Here is a 19,720-nt window from a genome sequence, read left to right on the forward strand (position 1 = left end):
TAGCGACAGACGCTGTGATGAAAATATAAAGCCAGGACGTGGTATAGGGAACAGGCATGTGTGCAGGTGTGTATGGAATAGTTAGTGTGCTTCTGGTCACAACTGACAGCCAGACTGTCTCAAGCAAAAAAGAGAATTTATTGGTTTATGTTATTCCACAGTCCATAAGTAGATTTGGGCTTCAGGCATAACTTGACCAAAGGTTCAACAATGTCACCAGGATAAGGTTTTCTCTCTCTCGATATTTTTTGACCTTTTCTGGGAATTAACTTCATTATCAAGCCCCACCTGGTTGCAAGATGGCTGCAGCAGCTCCAGTCCTCACCTTATCAGGCGAGAACCACAGCCCTCAAACAAAAGCCTCCAAATCAAGCCTCACTGGCCAAGAGTCTCCTGCGTGAGTTATGTGCTCATTCCTCAACCAATCACTATGGCCAGGAGGATAGAATGTGATGATTAATTTAGCTAAGCTATATTACATGTAACTTCTCTAGAGCCCAGGGGTTTAGTCAGCTTCACCTAAAGGACAGGGCCACTGCTAGCAGATATGGTGCCTTTGTAGGGATTATAAAAGGATGATGCCCCTCTGGGAAGACACTGCCCCATGGACCCACAGGACCAAAGCAGACCGGATTCTAACCCCCACTTGCCCCCTTAGCCATATACCTTTGTGCGGTGCACAAGCTACACTGCCCTCATCTATGTGACCCTGCTGACACATGTGGGCTGAGCACGGGAAAGGTGGTTCTCTACCTGGGGGCTAAGGGCCACCCTGTGGAAAACTCTGTCCTAAGATCCCACGGCAGGACCTCAGAATCAGATGTCTGAACTTCAATGCATCTGGACATGCATCTGATGTAAGAAGAAGAAAAATCAGGTCTATGTTGTTTCCCAAAATGTGCTCACTTATATAAGACTCCAGCCACAGCCTATGGTAGTTTTTATAGTGGGAAGAGCAAAGGCTTTGGAATTAAGCCTCTCTGGATCTGACTGACTGCCTCAAACTGGCTGTATGAGATGGAGCCTGGAGTCTCTGAGCCGTCGTTTACTTTCTGTGGGGTTTGAGGATCAAACTAGTTAAAATGTGTAAAGAGTTTACGATGGGGCCTGGCATAAGCATTAACAAATATAGTTGTCCTCGATGAAAGTCACGTGAGCTATCATAATTAGCTGCTTGACTACCATGACAGAAACTAACATCCTCTGCTGGAACACGGGAGGACAGCCATCTGGGAGAAACCTTGGGTCCCAGAAAACTCCGTGTTATGGGTCTGCCTGGCATGTGCATGACCACATAGGAGGCAGTACAGTTGGCCTTCAGTATCTGCGGGTTCCACATCCATAGATTCAACCAACCATGGATTAAAAATATTTGAAAAGAAATTCAGAAATTTCCAAAAAGCAAAACTCCAATTTGCCGTGCACCACCAACTATTTACATAGCATTTACATTGTATTAGGTGTTATAAATAATCTAGAGAGGATTTAAAGTATACGGGGAGGATGTGCATAGGTTATGTGCAAATAATACACCATTTTATATAAAGGACTTGAGCATCCACAGATTTTGGTATCTGGGGGTAGGGGTGGGGATCCTGGAACCAATACCCATGGATACTGAGGGATGACTGTACAGACACAGGATAGTGAAGAAGGCACATACCAAGTATTAATTTTTAAATGCAATACACATTTCCATCAGACTTACTATATGTGAAGTCTGTAGTCACTGCATGAATAAAAACAGAGGAGAGTAATCTGAGAACATGAAGACTAAGCCAGAAGCCATTTATTTTAAGATTGAATATAGGTGAAAATCTCTGTGATCTTGGGTAAGATGTCTTAGGACACAAAAAAACAAGAACAATAAAAGAAAAAAATTATAAATTGTACTTCAAATGTTCAAATTTTGTCCTTAAAAATACTATTAAAAAGCTAAAAAACATGCCACAGACTGGAATAAAATATTTGTTTAGCATATATCTGAGAAAAGACTTGCAAATCAATAAGACAAACAACTCAGTATTTTTTTTTTTTTTTTTTTTTTTTTGCGGTACGCGGGCCTCTCACTGCTGTGGCCTCTCCTGTTTTGGAGCACAGGCTCCGGACGCGCAGGCTCAGCGGCCATGGCTCACGGGCCCAGCCGCTCCGCGGCATGTGGGATCCTCCCAGACCGGGGCACGAACCCGCGTCCCCTGCATCGGCAGGCGGACTCTCAACCGCTGCGCCACCAGGGAAGCCCCAACAACTCAGTATTTTTAAATGAGTAAAAGATGTGAGCAGATCCTTCACCAAAGAAGATATACAGATGGCTGAAAGCACATAAATAGATATTCAACATTACTAGTCATTAGAGCTCTGCAAATTAAAACCAAATGTGATTATCCCAGGAATATAAATGTGATTCAACACAAGAAAATCAATGTAATACATCACTCTGAGAGAATGAAGGAAAAAACCCAAATGGTGATCTCAATTGATGAAGGAAAAACATTTGACAAAGTCCATTGCCCTTTCATAATAAAAAAATCTCAGACACTAGGATGAAAAAGAAACTTCTGAAACACGATAAAAGGCTTTTTTGAAAAACCTACAGCTAACATCATACTCAATGGTGAAGGACTAAACACTTTCCTCCAAAATCAGGCATGAGACAAGAATTCCTGCTTTCACAATATTCAACCTTGTAAGAAGTTCTATCTGGATGAGTTAGACAATAAAAAGAAATATAAAGCATCCAAATTGGAAAGGAAGAAGTAAAACTATCTCTGTTCATGATTCTATATATGGAAAGCTATTAGAAAGTTATTAGAGTGAATAAGCAAATTCAGAAAAACTTCACAGTACCAAATCAACATGCAAAAATCACATGTGTTTTCATACACAATCCAAATAAACAATGAACAATCCAAAAGGGAGATTAAGAAAGCAATTCCATCTTAAATAACAGCTAAAAGAATAAAATACTTGGGAATACATTTCACTAAGGAGTTGAAGAATATGTACACTGAGAACTAAAAACTATTGCTGAAAGAAGTGAAAAAAAGATCTAAATGAATGGAAAGGCATCCTGTGTTCATGGATATGAAGATTTAATATTGTTAAGATGTCAATACTACCCAAAGCAATGTATAGATTCAATGTAATTCCTATCAAAATTCCAACAGTGTTTTTTGCAGAAATAGAAAAGCCAATGCTCAAATTCACATGAAATTGCAAGGGGTCCTGAATAGCCAAAACAACCTTGAAAAAGAAGAGCAAAGTTAGAGTATTCACATTCTCCAATTTCAAAACTTCTGCAAAGCTACAGTAATCAAAACAGTATGACATTGGCATAGAGATAAACATTCAAACCAGTAGAATAGAATTGAGAATCCAGAGATAAACCCATACATCTATGGTCAATTAATTTTAACAAGAGTGCCAAGACCATTCAATAGAGAAAAGACAGTACATTCAATAGATGATGTTGGGACAAGTGGATTTCCACATGGAAAAGAATTCAGTTGGACCCCTACCTCACACCAAACAAAAATAAACTCAAAATGTGTGAATGACCTAAATATAAAAGGGAAACCATAAAACTCTTAGAAGAAAATATGGCATAAATCCTCATGTCCTTGGATTTGGCAGTGGATTCTTAGATACGACATCAAAAGCACAAGCAACAAAAGAAAAAAATGATTAATTAGACTTCATCAAAATTAAGAACTTTTGTGCATCAAACATTTCAAGAAAGTGAAAAAAATCCTACATAATATGAGACAATATTTACAAATCATATATATGATAAGGGTTTAATTTCCAGAATACACAAAAGAACTCCTACAACTCAGCAACAAAAAGACAACCCAATTGAAAAAATGGGCAAAGGACTCAAATAGACATTTCTCCAAAGTGATACACAATGGTCAGTAAGTACATGAGAATATATTCAATACAATTAATCATTAAATAAGTGCAAATCAAACCACAACAAGATACTACCTCACACCTACTAGACTGGCTATGATCTAAAAAAACACAAATAAGTGTTGGTGAGGATGTGGAAAATTGTACATTACTGGTTAGAATGTAAAATGGTGCAACTGCTATGGAAAACAGTTTGGCAATTCCTCAAAAAGCTAAGCATAGAATTATCAAATGACCCAGAAATTCTGCTCCTAGGTATAAACCCAAAAGAACAAAAAACAGGGGCTTGAACAGATGCTCGTACACTGAGGTTTATTGTGGCATTATTCACTATAGCCAAAATGTGGAAACAACCAAAGTGTCCATCAACAGATGAATGGGTAAAAAAATATTTTATATACATATAGTGGAATATTATTCAGCCATAAAAAGTGATGAAGTTTTGGTACATGCTACAACATGGATGAAACTTGAAAACTAAGCAAAGTAAGTCAGCCACAAAAGGACAAATATTATATGATTCCACTTACATGAAATATCAGAATAAGGAAATTCTTAAAGATAGAAAGTAGGTTAGAGGTTACCAGAGCCTAGGGAATCAAGGGAACAGGGATTTATTGCCTAATGGTTACATAGGCTCTGTTTGGGGTAATGAAAAAGTTTTGGAAACAGTGGTGATAATTGTACAACACTGTAGATATAATAATGCCACTGAATTGTACATTTTTAAATTATTAAAATGGCCAATTTTATGCTATATGTATTTTGCCAAAAACTGTAGTGATGTAATATGCCCAGACCACTGAATTGTACACTTTAAATGTATGAACTACAAGGTATGTGAATTATATCTCAAGAAAGCTGTTTTTAAAAATCCAAAACAGGGCTTCCCTGGTGGCGCAGTGGTTGAGAGTCCACCTGCCGATGCAGGGGACACGGGTTCGTGCCCCGGTCCGGGAAGATCCCACATGCCACAGAGTGGCTGGGCCCGTGAGCCATGGCCGCTGAGCCTGCGCGTCCGGAGCTTGTGCTCCGCAACGGGAGAGGACACAACAGTGAGAGGCCCGCGTATGGCAAAAAAAAAAAAAAAAAAAAATCCAAAACAACAGCAACGACAAAACCAAACGTGATACCACTACACATCTACTAGAATGGCTAAAGTTTAAAAGACTGTTAATATCAAGTGTTGGTGAAGATGCACAGCAACCATAACCCTCAAAGATTGTTGTGGAAATGCAAAATGGTGCTGCCACTTTGGAAAAAACGTTTGGAGGTTTCTTATAACATACTAACAAAATGACTCAAAGATCCTTTCCTGGCTATTTACATATAACTCATTGAATCCTCAAAACAAAAACATACCACCTTACAGAAATAGTCTCTGAGATGGCAAGTTAGCTGCCCTTGATAATAAGTGGTAGAGCCAGGATTCAAACACAGGAGTGTCTGACTCCAAAGTCCATGCTTTCAAACACTATACTGCAGATTAAACACATTCAATACTTCTTTCTCTGGCCCAGCCTTAGGAACATAGTCTACAGTCAGGTCTGCAGAGGCTGACCACTGAGCCAAGAACAGCACCGCACTGAAGGTACAGCATTGTTTGCTCAGGGTGGCTGGGATCTATTCCCAGCGATGCTACTGCTGGCATAGAGCTGCGTGTGTGGTCACAAACAGCAGAGACAGCAGAACTGGTCAGCACAGCTTCCCGTGATACAGTCACAAACAGGGATCAAGATGTCATATGCGGACATGTCTGGCAGAGTTACTTTCAGCAAACAGAAGTCAGAGTGACACATGAGGCAGAATATGGGACCCAAGTCTCGACAGCATCGGGGACGATTCCTATGAGAGGCTAAGGCTTAAACAGGACAGTGTAAAGCACTGCTGGTCATTTTTTTAAAGATTTTTTTTTGATGGGGACCATTTTTTAAACTCTTTATTGAATTTGTTACAATATTGCTTCTTAGGACAAAACTAATCTTTTCCTTAGCAAACTAATATGTGCAGAGTTGTATTTCCCTGAAATTATTGTTCCTAAATAGTTTCATTCACATATACTAATCATAACTTTTAACTGAAGTAATTTCTATTTCACAGAAAAAACTTGGGGTAGACAACTGGGGTAACAAACCAGCGTCTTCGCTGTCCTGCAGAGCTCATAAATACAATACAACTTTCTATAGCCATACTTTATACAACTTCTCAAACGGCAAAAATGAACACATTCTTTAATAGACCCAAAGATAGTCTATTAAAGTCTCTATATAGTTTCTCTGTGGCATATGAGAAGAAGCAAAAACATAGAAAGTTAAAATAATGCTTAGTAATTAATGTTTCAGTGCTCTGTCTTACTTAGAAATTATGCAGGTATCCAATGAAATTTCATTTATTAATTCAACTTAATCCTAGTCTAAGGTTTTAACTTACCTAAACATTTTGGAAATTATCCTCAAATTGACGTACTACAAAACATAATTGTTAAAATAAAATTTTATCGGAATAATGAGTCAATTTGGTGAAACACATTTTTCATATTTTTACATTTTTCATAACTGTAAGTATTAAGTAGAAATAATGATGACTTATTTGATCAGTAAATATGCCTAAGTCTGGCAACAATGTACCTACGACAGAATAAAATCTACATTTATACTCATCTGTGATAAATCAGTGAAGACTTAGCTATTTTTAGTAACTAAAATTATTAAACTAGCTTCACTTGCCAAATATTTACCTAAATTGTGTGAACTTGAATTCTTAAAACACTTCTGAGTTATTCTGTGTAAGCATACTTTTTAAGTCTAATACACTGAAAACATTAAAAGTTCAATTTCCTTATTTTCTTGGAATTTTAGAAATATTCAATTTATATAAGTGCTTATTTATCTCATTAGCTAATCAGAATAGAGATCCTTTAACTTAAGATATTTATGATCTAATTTGTTAACACCAACCGGCAAGTAGGATAATATTACACCCTCACGCAACTAGACGTAAAGATCTCTTGAATCAGATACATAGACATCCAGACTGAAACAAAGGGAGTTTACAACTTCAATTCTGGAATTTCAGCTATGAGTCAGAATAAACACATAATTACAAAACTCACGGGTCCATTTCAGAGAGCTATTCTCTTCTGCAAAATTCTTAATTACTTAGAGCTCCAGAGAGTCACCGGAGGAACAGAAAAGACAAACAAACCAGATTCTCTGTCACCTCTCACCCAGTGAAATAAGATCTATCAACTAGTAATCCATTTATAGAGGTCATCAAATGAACAGACCATAAAACCAAACTCCTGATGGAAAAGGCCAATAAACTAGATTCTCTGTGAAGAAATGACCTGGGATACCCAACAGAAACAAAAATCTCTTTAAACCATTAATTTATTTACAGAGATCATTAAATAGTCAGACCATAAATCCAAATTCCCAATAAGGAATAATTCACCCCATCCTTCAAATATTGGTGACCTGTGCTCTGATTGCTGACCGCTGCTCCTCACCACAAAGGTGCAAACACAGAGGCCATTGTCCTCATACCTCGCTCCGTTTTTGCAACACCTCCCCTTTCAGCTGCAGTGACTTCCCAAAGATTTAAAGAGCAGGAACCCTTTCCCCCATCCCCCTTCATTTTTCTCTTTTTCCACTCTTGGGAGCCAGACATCAAAGACTAGGACATTCAAAAGCAACCATGTATGTGGGGAAAATTATTCATAGAAAGTGACTGTGCACGCCCAGGGAAAGGCAAAGTCTCAGAAAACACCTGAGAAAACCTTAAGTTTACACCTCAGGCTGGTCTTTAGCACAGAGATAGCCTACAACAGTCAAAAAAAAAAAAAAAAAAGCAAAAACAATAAAAAAACACAGCAAACCCTGGAGAAGGAGAAGGGACAGAATCCAATTTCCAGAGCCACTGCATCGTCCAGTTTCAACCAAACAATCACAAGGCTTACAAAAGGAGCCTGGTATGTCTTGCTATGGTTCAGATTCTTTTGGCATTCCACAGTTACTTTGTGACTCAAATATCACTGTAGCTTTTCTCCTTCCAAACTAGAACAAGGCCTTCATTCTTTGACGGCCCTGCAACACTCAGCCTCAACTCCACACCATGTTACATAGAAAGTCAGCCTGTGTTCTCTCCCATTCACTCATAATTAACGAAGTACTACTTGGTGCCAATGACTTTTACCATAAATGCAAATGCAGCATGCAAATCTCAAGGCATTACTCAGAAAGTAATTAAGCATATTATACAGAAAATCTTTTTCCCCACATTATCAGCAAAATGAAAATACACTTTTAGAAGTTTTTTCAGAGAATGAGCAAACTCCCTAAATTAGTCCTATAAGGTACCTGGGGTACATGACTCTAGCTTAAGAAACACGTTTCAGTGTTTAGGTTCATAAGGCAAGTCTTTATATACCCCCATCAGCCCAGGAGTTCTCTTCCTTCTTGTCAGAAGAGAAGAACAAAACATTTATTTTGTTGTCAAACGCACTTGAGTTCTAATCCCAGGTATGTCAATTAATAGCTGTGTGACCTTGAACAGCTCATTCAACCTCTCTGAGGTTGTTTTTCTATCTGTAAAATAGAAAAAAAAAGACTTTTTTTAGGATCATTGAGTAGATTTAATGAAATTGTTTGTCAAGGAAGGTATTAAATTGGGAGCACAGTGACATGTGTCCTATACTCCTGTAGCAAATCGTCTAAAGAAATAACACAATTGAATTGCTACTCTCAGTAATATTATAACTATATCGCCTGAGGCAGTCATTGTCCTGGGATAAGAATCTAACAAAAAGTTTTGGCACTTGATTAAAGTTCCTGAGATTCATGGTGAGCAAAGTTGTCACAGGGGAAGAGGTGGATCTTCTGCATGAGCAGTTCTAGAACGAGGGAGACACGCTGTGCTCTGGAGAATGAGGGTATGGCCCAGCCTGTGGCTGACTCTATAAACTCCTGGAAGCAGCTCTCCCAACACAGTGGTTGTTCTTTGGGGAACACTGGCTGAGCATAAGAGGGGGACATGAGGCAGTGGTGAGCTGAGAGCCCAATCATGGGCCAACACCTGGACCAGAAGTGCTTTTCCTGTAGCAGTGGTCAAATACATCAACTGAACATACCTGACCACTCTCTAACAATCAGAACAGTAGGGAGACCAAGAGCTGTAGCAGTAGACCAGTATCTGAGAGAGCTGTCTGCTCCTGTGAAAGATCCATGGACACCGGTGGCCTGGATGTTCAGAACCTCTGCTGATTTTTGAAATAGACTGAGTTTGAAAGGATCCTACTTGAAGAATTTTTTTTTAATGGGAGCAAATATAAAGTGGCTTGCAAAATTTTTCACAGGAGAAGAGAGAGTAAATACAGCTTTATTAGGATTAAATTTTTCTGACTTCCAGTGTGATAACAGAGCAGGGAAATACTTTTAATGTGATTTTTTAAGATTCTGGCTTTGTCTCAATGTCTCAAAAGGCTAATCCTCTTCTTAGGACACAAGTGAACACAGTAGAGCTTGGGTTACAAAAACATGCCTATTGCCCACACTGGGGCCAACCAACAGAGATGAGGACTGACATGTGGAGCAGTCAGTGGAAAGCTCCATTTGGCTGGACTGAAATGTGAGATGCTACAGACATAGAGAATAGACATGGGGGTGCGGGGTGGGGGTGGCGCGGTTGGGTTGGGATTTGTGGATTAACAGATGCAAACTATTATATAGAGAATGGATAAACAACAAGGTCTTACTGTGTAGCACAGGGAACTACATTCAATATTATGTGATAAACCATAATGAAAAAGAATATATATATATATATACACACACAACTGAATCACTTTGTTGTACAACAGAAATTAACACAACATTGTAAATCAACTATACTTCAATAAAATAAAATAATGTGCGATGCTGAAAGAATCTTCCCCATAACTCCCACTTGCATCCCATCTCCAGGGAAGAAATATTTAAATGTTGAGTGGAAATAGTACTGAAATGCTAGATAAAGCAGATATCAGAAAGTAAGAACAGAGGAGGCTAAGCTGGCTCTGCTCCAAAGCTGTAGGGAAATTCTTGGAAGCCCGTCAAACAATACTTGAAAATATAGACAGCTGCCAAATAATGTTGTAAAATTTCTCAGAACTTCTCAGAGAACAGAAGGGAGAGCCTCAGCCTTATAGCAGTTTAGAGGACTGCCCTAATTCATAAGTCAAGTTGCTGACATACACAGGAAGAAGAAAAGAACTTTACGTATCCTGTTACAACCCAGCAGATTTTTGAAATGAGCCATGGAACAAGGTCCTGCAAGCCTGGACCTGGTCCTGACCTTGGAAAGATCAGGCTCTTCTGGATCAAGTTCTCCAGAAGGAATTCAGAGAGAGGCATTATTGAAGAAATGTGCATTTACCGGAGAATTGGTGGACCAACCAAATAGTCACTTTTAGTGAAAACTCAGGAGGAACAAGAAAAAGTGTCAATCCTGACTGTTCTTAGATAACAAATCAAAGAGCAAAGTTGGACCCGGAGGCACTTGAGGTTGAATTCCTGCCAACAAGGTCCTAAGGAATGGGAGAAACACGTCCCAACCTCAGGTCAATAATTTTCACAGAGAATGCAGTCATTTTCTACTGCTTAACAATTTATCACAAACTTAGCGGCTTAAAACAACACATTTGTTATCTCAGAATATCCGTGGGTCAAGGGCTTCCACATAGCTTAGCTGAGTCCTCTTGCTTGTCCAGAGGCAACACCCAGATCATAGGGGCCACCACAGCTCTCTGTCTTCTGACCCCCACAGACACTTCAAACATGGTGGTCTGCTTCTTTGAAATTGACTAGAGAATCTTTCTCTTATAATGTAATATAAGCCCTGGAGTGACAATTCCATCACTATTCATCCTATTTGGTTGGCTAGAAGTAAGTCCCAGGTTCCATTTACATTCAAGAGGAAGGGATTATGGGGTGTGACTCATTAGAGGTCACCTTAGGGTGTGTCTGCCATACACTAATACAATTCATTGCTGTGTATGTTTGTGTACATGTGCACATGGGCATGTCCACCTTGGTCTGTGTTGCCCCAGACTCAGACACTGAGACAAGGGTTCACATGGAATTGGGAGAAGATCCTAGGAAACCTGCAGGGGTGTGAGGAACTGAGATAGGGAAGGGAGGCAGCTAATAAAGGGTGTGTGAATAAATTACGAACTATGGGCAATTTGAGCCTTAATCCCTCTGAGGAACTCTGGAAGCCCGCCTGCTACACATACCTCAAACTTATCACACATTGGGGCAAGGGAATTGAGGTATTTATACACCAATAGCAGGCACTGAAAATGGTGAAGCCTGAGAGGATACAGGCAGAGCCAGACTTCAACTTTACAATCCCTAACGTCACAAGTGTGATCACTAGACTTCCACCCTTGGTACTTAGCATCTAATTACCCTAAGAAAAAGCAAACAGAGAGGAGAAGAAGATGAAGGAATATGTCTGAACTGGTAAGTTAGTGGAATACCAGGTCTCTTCTTGTCTATCCCCTGGGGACAGAATTTGTGAATCCAAAATTGTAAATATTTGTGTTACCGACCAGGGTTCTTGGCCTTCCCCAGTCAATAGAAATTGACTAGAGGCCAGGCAAGAAATTCAGGCAAGTCTTTAAATTGGGGCCCCTGCTGCAGCAGGGGGGAGCAGAGAACAAACAACAGGTCCCCTTGCTTGCTTGCTCCCTGAGGGAGGGCAAGCTTGCTCCTTATATGGGGTGAGGGTAGGGGTGTGTCCAGGGGTTGGGCCGGAGAGGTGGCTGAGGTGTTTTGCCCACTGCTTAGGTGGGGTTGTATGCATGTGCAGTACCCTGCTTTTGCTCCCAACACCCTGTTTTTGCTCCAGGCTCTTAAAAAGTGGCAGTTGGGTTTTTTGGTCTCTTTGTATCTTTTGGGTACAGAATTTGCCTCAACTGCGGCATGCACGCAGTTATTTTTAGTCCCATGCAGTTTCTTTGTATCTCGTTGCTTGAGGAGAGGTGTGTCCAGATGCAAGCATTGCAGCACTGCAGCAAGGGGTTCCAGGTCCCAACAAAGGGTCCCAGGTCCCAGCCTGTCTCATTTGCAAATATTTTCTCAGGTGAAAATACAATGGGATGAGAACATTTTATTCACTATTCACAAGAACTTCTGGAAGAACTATTGAAGGCCAGAAATTCAGGCAGGACCATTCTCTGAGAGGGAAGCAGATAGAGCAAAAAACTATCCCTTCCAGGGAGCCATGCCAAACAGGGAAGGGAACTTGTTTGGAGCAGGAGCTGAAAAGATCCCTGGGCTTCCCTGGTGGTGCAGTGGTTGAGAGTCCGCCTGCCGATGCAGGGGACACAGGTTCGTGCTCTGGGCCGGGAAGATCCCACATGCCGCAGAGTGGCTGGGCCCGTGAGCCATGGCCGCTGAACCTGTGCGTCCGGAGCCTGTGCTGCGCAACGGGAGAGGCCACAACAGTGAGAGGCCCACGTACCGCTAAAAAAAAAAAAAAAAAAAAGAAGATCCCTGAGCATGAGGGGTAGAGCAGGGACACAGCTGTGAAGGGAGACAGAGAGGACCCCTGGTTGGCCAAGCAGGCAATGAGGGCCTTTGGGAAGAAGAGGAATGTCTACTAAGATTTCTTTAACTTATTTTTGTAGTATATAATATACACAAAAAAGTCTGCTTATCAAAAGTGCACACCTCAATGACTTTTCACAAACAGAACACACCTATGAAACCAACACCCAGACCAAGAAACAAAGCATGACCAGCACCCTAGAAGCTGCCCTTGCACTCTGCTTCGTGGTCCGAATGCGGGTTGGAAAAGAATTTCCAGACACAAGGCGGAATGTAAAGAGGACAATTTATTAGAGGGAAGGGTCGTTGCCAGAGCAACAGGCCAACCTCTTGATACGGAGAGTCGACCCCAGCAAGGGTTTCTGGTCTGTTTTTAAAGCCAGGGAACCTGCGAGTCATCTGCTGACTGGGAAGATTATGTATACTTTCAGTATGCTGAGCTGGAGAACAACGGGGCGTGCTGCCTAGGAGGGCTCTGGGACATTGCAATGGTCGCAATGTGACAGAGTGATAGGAGTCCTGTAACTCTTTGTTCCAGCAATGTTGGCCCTTTGAGTTTATCTTGTTCTTTGTCCTTGGAGCACCACACTCTGTTCCAGTCATGACCCCTCCCCAAAAAGGTAACCGCCAGCCTGACCTTGAACAATATGACCAGCGTTGCCTGTTTCATAGTTTAAATGGAATTGTACAATCTGTACTCATTTCTGTCTGGCTTCTTTCACTCAGCATTGTGTATGTGAGGCCGTTCATGTCATGCATAGCTGTATATCACTCATTCTCATGCTGTGTAGTAGTGCATTCTGCAAATATGCCACGTTTCATGTGCCCATTCTACTGACGACGGGCACTTGGGTAGTTTCTTGAAATGATTTAGTTCACGGTTTTGTGGTGCACAATGCAACCTTCTCCTCTGTCTCAGCACAAAACCTTTAATCAATGATGTGTGATATAAGGGGATTCTTTAAAGTGAATGCAGAGAACTGCCAGGTGCAGTGTCAGGGACAGTGTAGGGTAGAACGGAAGCCACATGAGAACCAGCCACATCAGGTTGACTTTTTTTTTTTTTTTTGATATCTTGAATAACTCATTTAGAATTCATTCAACAAAAGTACATTCAAGTCACCTAGTCAGGCCGACTAGAACCAGGCAGATCTAGAGAGAGGTCTCTAGTGGAAATCTGTTGTATTTTTTCTTCTTTCTTTCCTTCTTGAGAAATTCCATATAGTTTGGAGCTGGTGATTATAAATCTCCACTTACGTATCAAGGGAATAGATATGTGACCCAATAAAAACAGTTTAAAGTTTCTTTCTCTGGAATTTGAATCTTGAGAATTGAAATGTGTTTGGAATTGAGTTACCTAATGTACACCCTAACAGAAGGTTTGTGAATTCAAGCTTCTGTGATTCCCAGAACGTCCCCAGTTCCTCTCCTTCTCAAGGCTATAAATATTCCTTCTTTCTAGTGTGCTTAGGGTTCTTTTGTTTGCCACCAAAGAACCTGAACTGTTGAAGCTCTTGTGACCTAAAATCTCTCCCCCATATGCCTACCTAAATTGTTTTGGAAATTTTCACGTTAGTGATTCCTTGAGGGTCTACAGTGAAAATAGATGCAATACTACAGCTATTGTATGAAAGTATTGGGGAGGGAATCTTTAGTAAGCTAAAATTAATTACTGAAACATTAGTTGTCATAGATTTATCAGCTCTCATTTATCATTCCTTCATGAAGGGATAGAATATAGAATGGATAGTTTGGGGTTAGAATGAGGCAGTTTTGCACATGACACCCCTCCAGATGAAAATCTCTGGGCAACTGGGAGAAGGGTACGAGGGCGTAGGTAGTCGTCAGCTCAGTGGAAGGAGGCTGTTGGAGACAACTACCAATGGTCCTCTATATCCAGAGGCTCCACATCCACAAATTCAACCAAGCTTGGACCAAAAATATTCAGAAAACAAAAATCCAGAAAGTTCCAAAAAGCAAAACTTGAATTTCCCAGGCTCTGGCAAATTTATACATAGTGTTTACATTGTATTTATAGCTATTGACATAGCATTTACATTTTATCAGGTATTACAATAATCTAGAGACGATTTAAAGTATATAAGAGGATTGCATAAGTTATATACAAACACTATGCCATTTTATGTAAGGGACTCAAGCACCTGCAGATTCTGGTATTCATGGGGTTCCTGGAATCAGTCCCTTGAGGATATCAAGGGACCACTGCATTGTCAACACCACTGGTTAGGCCAGTTTAACTTATTGTATGTAGCCAGTAGTATGGCCTCCTATCCAGAACAAATGGCTCAGAAAGAGTGTTTTCTGATTTTGTTTTTGTTTTATTTCCCCCCCCCAGTGATTCTCATGTCCAGCAGGTTTGGGAACCACGGAGTTAAATGTAACTTTGCATTAGATTTTACCTCGATACGTTTTTATTGCTCATTTTTATGTGACATTAGTTTCCTGAGCTTTTAAAAGGTAGTGTGGTTCGGGGTAGATTTTCTAACTTTACTGAGCTCTCTCTTTTGTTTTCGTGCTGTGTTCAGAAATATGGCAGCTAGCTGTCTGAGATTTCCTGGCTCTGTTCCACGCCCCCGTGTTTACCTCGACCTTCTCTTTCCTTTGTAGCTGTTGTTCTTGTCCTACTCAATTTTGATTCCAGTCCCAGCAGTTTCTATTCAGTGTCCCTCCAATCCTGGAAAAGAGCTCTGGTTCTTACCAGAGTTCACATCCGGCTCCCACTTTGTAAGAATCAACTGTTCGTATCTCTTCCCAACTTTGTACTCATGTTAGTAGCTTGCAGTTGGCCATGGCAGGAGTATTTATACCATGGAAATCAGCAAGCACCACAAATTGGACTGTTAAACAATTACCAGCACATCACTGGCTATGCCGCTCTGGCTCTTGAGATCTTACTGGGGAGTTGGGAAGTGGAGCTTGTACTCACTGGCACTGGGGTGGACAAAACTACTCCCATTTTAAGCTAATGCCCCTGAATTAGTCTGTCTGCTCTCTGGTAGTTTCTCATTGGCTGTTTAGAGGTTCTCTGGTTCTCCAGGTCCTCAGACACACCACTGCTGCCCACTGCTTTCTCCCTCACAGATGCCACAGCAGGTTTTATGACTGTTGGTTTATCCTCATTCACTTGTACTTTGGGGGTCACAGGGATTCGCTATCACTTAGTTTTATTGCAAATGTGTAAGAGATTTTGGTTTTGTTCTACCTGTTTTTATGTGAGGATTCAGAAATTCAAAGACAATGCCACCACTATATTCCCAGAATCTACAAGTTGGATGACTTCCAAGATTCGTTCTAGCTTTGAAATTGTCTGGACTCAAATCACTGAAAACTCTTTTGTGAAACAGTGAATTGGACCCAGATCTGTCACTGGCCTTCCATGAAACCCCCAAAGGCCTCCTGGGGCAAGAGCTGGAGGGCTGTTGATCAGTCTCAGCAAAAGCTTTCATAGAAGATCCTTCTTGGCTACCAAGCCAAGCTTCCCCCTTTGAGCTTGATGACCTTTTACCTGCTTCACACAGACTCTGAATTTCCATCAGCTTCCTGGTCACCATTTAACTCATCAGATACTAAAGTAACACAATAAAACAAAACAGGGACTTCACTGGTGGCGCAGTGGTTAAGAATCCGTCTGCCAGTGCAGGGACACGGGTTCCATCCCTGGTCCGGGAAGATCCCACATGCTGCGGAGTAACTAAACCCGTGAGCCACAACTACTGAGCCCGCGTGCCACAACCACTGAAGCCCGTACACTCTAGAGCCCATGCTCCACAACAAGAGAAGCCACCGCAATGAGAAGCCCACACACCACAACGAAGAGTAACCCCCGCTCGCTGCCACTAGAGAAAGCCTGCGTGCAGCAATGAAGACCCAATGCAGCCCAAAAAAACAAAAACAAACAAACAATAAAACCTAAATTTGAAATCTTTACTCTCCTCATGGACAACTACTTTTCTGGAATTGCCTCCTCCAGAAAAGAAGATTCCAGGACTCAATGTGAGGAAATATCTTCTCAGACTTAACGTCAGTTCCTCATTTGGCAAATAACATAATTTTCCACAGGACTGGACTGGAGAAAGGAGTAAATTTACCTTGAACATTGTGGAAAGGTATGTGAGATATAACTTTCAAATAATAATATTACTTTATTAGTCAGAGTTCTCCAGAAAAACAGAACAGGATATACATATATGTGTATATATATATGTGTGTGTGTGTGTGTGTGTGTGTATGGAGAGAAACAGAGAGAGAGAGATTTACTATAAGAAGTTGGCTCATGTGACCATGGAGGCTGACAAATAAGATCTGCAGTCAGCAAGCTGGAGATCCAGTAGAGCTGATGGCGTAGTTCCAATCTAGTCCCAGGAGTAGCAGGCTTAAGACCCAGGAAGAGCTGATGCTTCATTTTAACTCTGAAGGTAGGGAGAAAAACAATGTCCTGGCTGGAGGGTAGTCAGGCAGGAGGAATTCCCTCTTATTCGGGGGTGGGTTGGCCTTTTTGTTCTATTCAGACCTTCAACTGATTGAATGAGGTTCATCTGCATCAGGGAGAACAATCTGCTTTATTCAGTCTGTTGATTTAAATGTTAAACTCACTTAAAAATACCCTCACAAAAACACTCAGAATAATGTTTATCCAACATCCTGTGGGTCAGTCAAGTTGACACATAAAATCAGCCATCACAATTACTAACATCTATTGAGTAACATTTATTTTTTGAGTACTTTCCAAGTATTAATTACTTACAAATGATCTCATTTAATCCTCACAAGCTGTAAAATACTTTAAATTATTATTCCAATTTTACAAATGAGGAGATTAAAGGTTGAGGTGTTAAATATATTGACTGAGGTCTCATAGTGAGTAAATAGCACACTATAAATAGCACACTATAAAATCTAGGATTTTATACTTTCTGTTTTCCTTTCCTTCCTTCCCTCCCTCCCTTCCTTCCTTTCTTCTTTTCCTTTTTCTCTGTTTTCTTTCTTCCTTCCATCACAAATGATGGCCTCAAGAAATTAGCAGATCTTACTTCACATTAGCAAATAGCTCTTTATGTGTTGATTTCTACATAGCAGCATTCGATTTGTAGCTGTTGACCCAATAAAGGATGAATGAAAGTTTCTCATGTGGTAAGAAGTGAGAGAGTTTCTAATCATTCTCCCATTCCATACTGTGCCAGCATCTCCACAAGAGGCATGAGCAAGATGGTGCTGTTTGAAAAGCTGTCACGTGGAGTCTGGAATGGATCTGCTGGGACTAGGGGTCACTGAGGGATATGGCTCTGCCTAAATTAGTCAATTCTAGAAGTGGAGAGAGACCAACATTAGCTGTGGTGAATGGTCTGGGAAGTGTCTAGCAGTGGTGAGTCAGGCTCTGGAGAATGGATGGGCTTGCACAGATGAGAGGTATGGGAAGAAAGATACGAGAAGAACATTTCTTTGGGGAGTACACCATACAATATAATAGTGTATAAATAGAAAGTGAAGGGGGAAAGTGACTTTTAAATTAGAATTAAAGAAAACCAGTATGGGGATGGGGGGATATTTGACGTGAATTCGCTCACCCACTACCAGTTGGAGGTGCTTAGAGTTTTCTCTATTGATGTTATATTTTTTTCACCTTTAACATATCTGTTCAGAAACCATCCATAAGGATACACATGAAGGTGTTAACCATGCTTGTGATGGAATCATGGTATGTTTTCTGTTTGCTTACCAGAATTTTTCAGAAATGAGTTTTGTCTTCATATTAAGAAGAGAACAATCAAGGAAACTTCCTTTGTGGGAAAAAAAAAATCACATTTGCTGTCCAGATGTTTTGACTAAAAATACCAGATATTTAACAACAATTTTCAGGCATCAGAGTTTTCACCAGAGAAGGAGTCCTAAGTCCTTGGCACCATCACTTGAGCAACGTATTTCATTTTTCTGTGCCTGTTTACTCTGTTGAATGGCTTTAGTACTTGACTTTTTGTCTAGATCCTATATCCTCATAAACAAACATGAACTGATTTCAAAATGAAGAGGGAGAAGTTTCCAATGGGCACAAGAGGAAATGTATTCTGCCCTCTCATCCTGGGCTTATAGGTCAGCCAAAAGCCAGACTAACCCAATTGTTATACAGAGAAAATCCTTTATCTCATCAAGTTACAATAAAAAATGACCTGCAGGTATAATGATTGTAGTTTGATTTCCTAAATTTTTAGACCCAGCAAAGTTGCAGGCTGCCAAGTTCCTTCTTTAAACTTCTTTGCCAAGTTCCTTCCAATGATTCTTCCTCTCATCTCTTGAAAGGTTAACAACATTCACACAACAGAATTTCCCTTGATTTTCCCAGGTCTAGCTAGCATGCATCAAATAAGATGCATAGGTTCTTTGGTAGGAAGAAATGTGGTAGTGGGCAGTGAGAGGAAGCTTCAGATAAGGCCCAGGGATATCTACAGATCCTTTTCAGCCTGTAGATAGTGGTTCATTTTCTCATCCTTTCCCAACACATAAGGATAATAATAATATTCATTTATTAAACTCTTACCGTGTTCAGCACCTTACATGCATTATCGCATTTAACCATCACCACAACCCAATGATGCAGAACTATTATTCTCTACCCCTAGCAACTGAAGAAACTAATAGGAAACTGATTCTAAGAAATTTTAAACGACAATTTCAGGTTATTCAAGCAGGATACGGGAAAGTTAAGATTCAAATCCAGATCTGCCTAGTTCCAAAGTCTATGTTAATACCTCTGTACTATAAGATCATGTAGCCATGGATATGGAATTTGTGGTTTTACCAGTATTTATTCTCCCACTCTCAGCTCCCTCCTGACCCCACCTTGACAACCACTTCTATTTGTATCTGTTTTTATAAAATAGGTATTTTTGTTTTGTGAGTAAACTTGCATAAATATTACTTTACATTACATTAGCATTACCTTTAAGACACATCCACGTTGCTATTTGTGTATTTAACGTGCTGTTTCTAACCATTTCATAGCACTCTGGATCATACTTCCAACCACATTTTACCCATTCTGCCTGCAGTGATGGACACCCAAATTACCTCCAACTCTCTGAAGAGTTCAGTTTTATTTTTCTCCACAGAGTACATTAACCATTAAATAATCTATCCTCTCCCAATTTGGCAGATATTAATATTGCTACCTCAGCTTTCTCTTGATTCATATTTGTATAGTATAC

General features: G+C 40.4%; 1 protein-coding gene across 1 annotated transcript in view; it reads left to right on the forward strand.

Moving 5' to 3' along the window:
• The first annotated feature begins 299 nt into the window (after positions 1–299).
• HMGCS2 (3-hydroxy-3-methylglutaryl-CoA synthase 2) overlaps positions 300–19,720 on the forward strand; it is a 43,297-nt gene continuing 23,876 nt past the window's right edge. The window contains 1 exon segment of the mRNA XM_089908344.1: positions 300–397. Within this exon segment, the coding sequence (XP_089764470.1) occupies positions 300–397 (98 nt within the window).

The sequence above is a fragment of the Delphinapterus leucas genome, chromosome 1 (assembly GCF_059928025.1).
Source record: "Delphinapterus leucas isolate spDelLeu-1000000601 "Yukka" chromosome 1, BTC_Dleu_Yukka2, whole genome shotgun sequence".
Taxonomy (NCBI): Eukaryota; Metazoa; Chordata; class Mammalia; order Artiodactyla; family Monodontidae; genus Delphinapterus; species Delphinapterus leucas.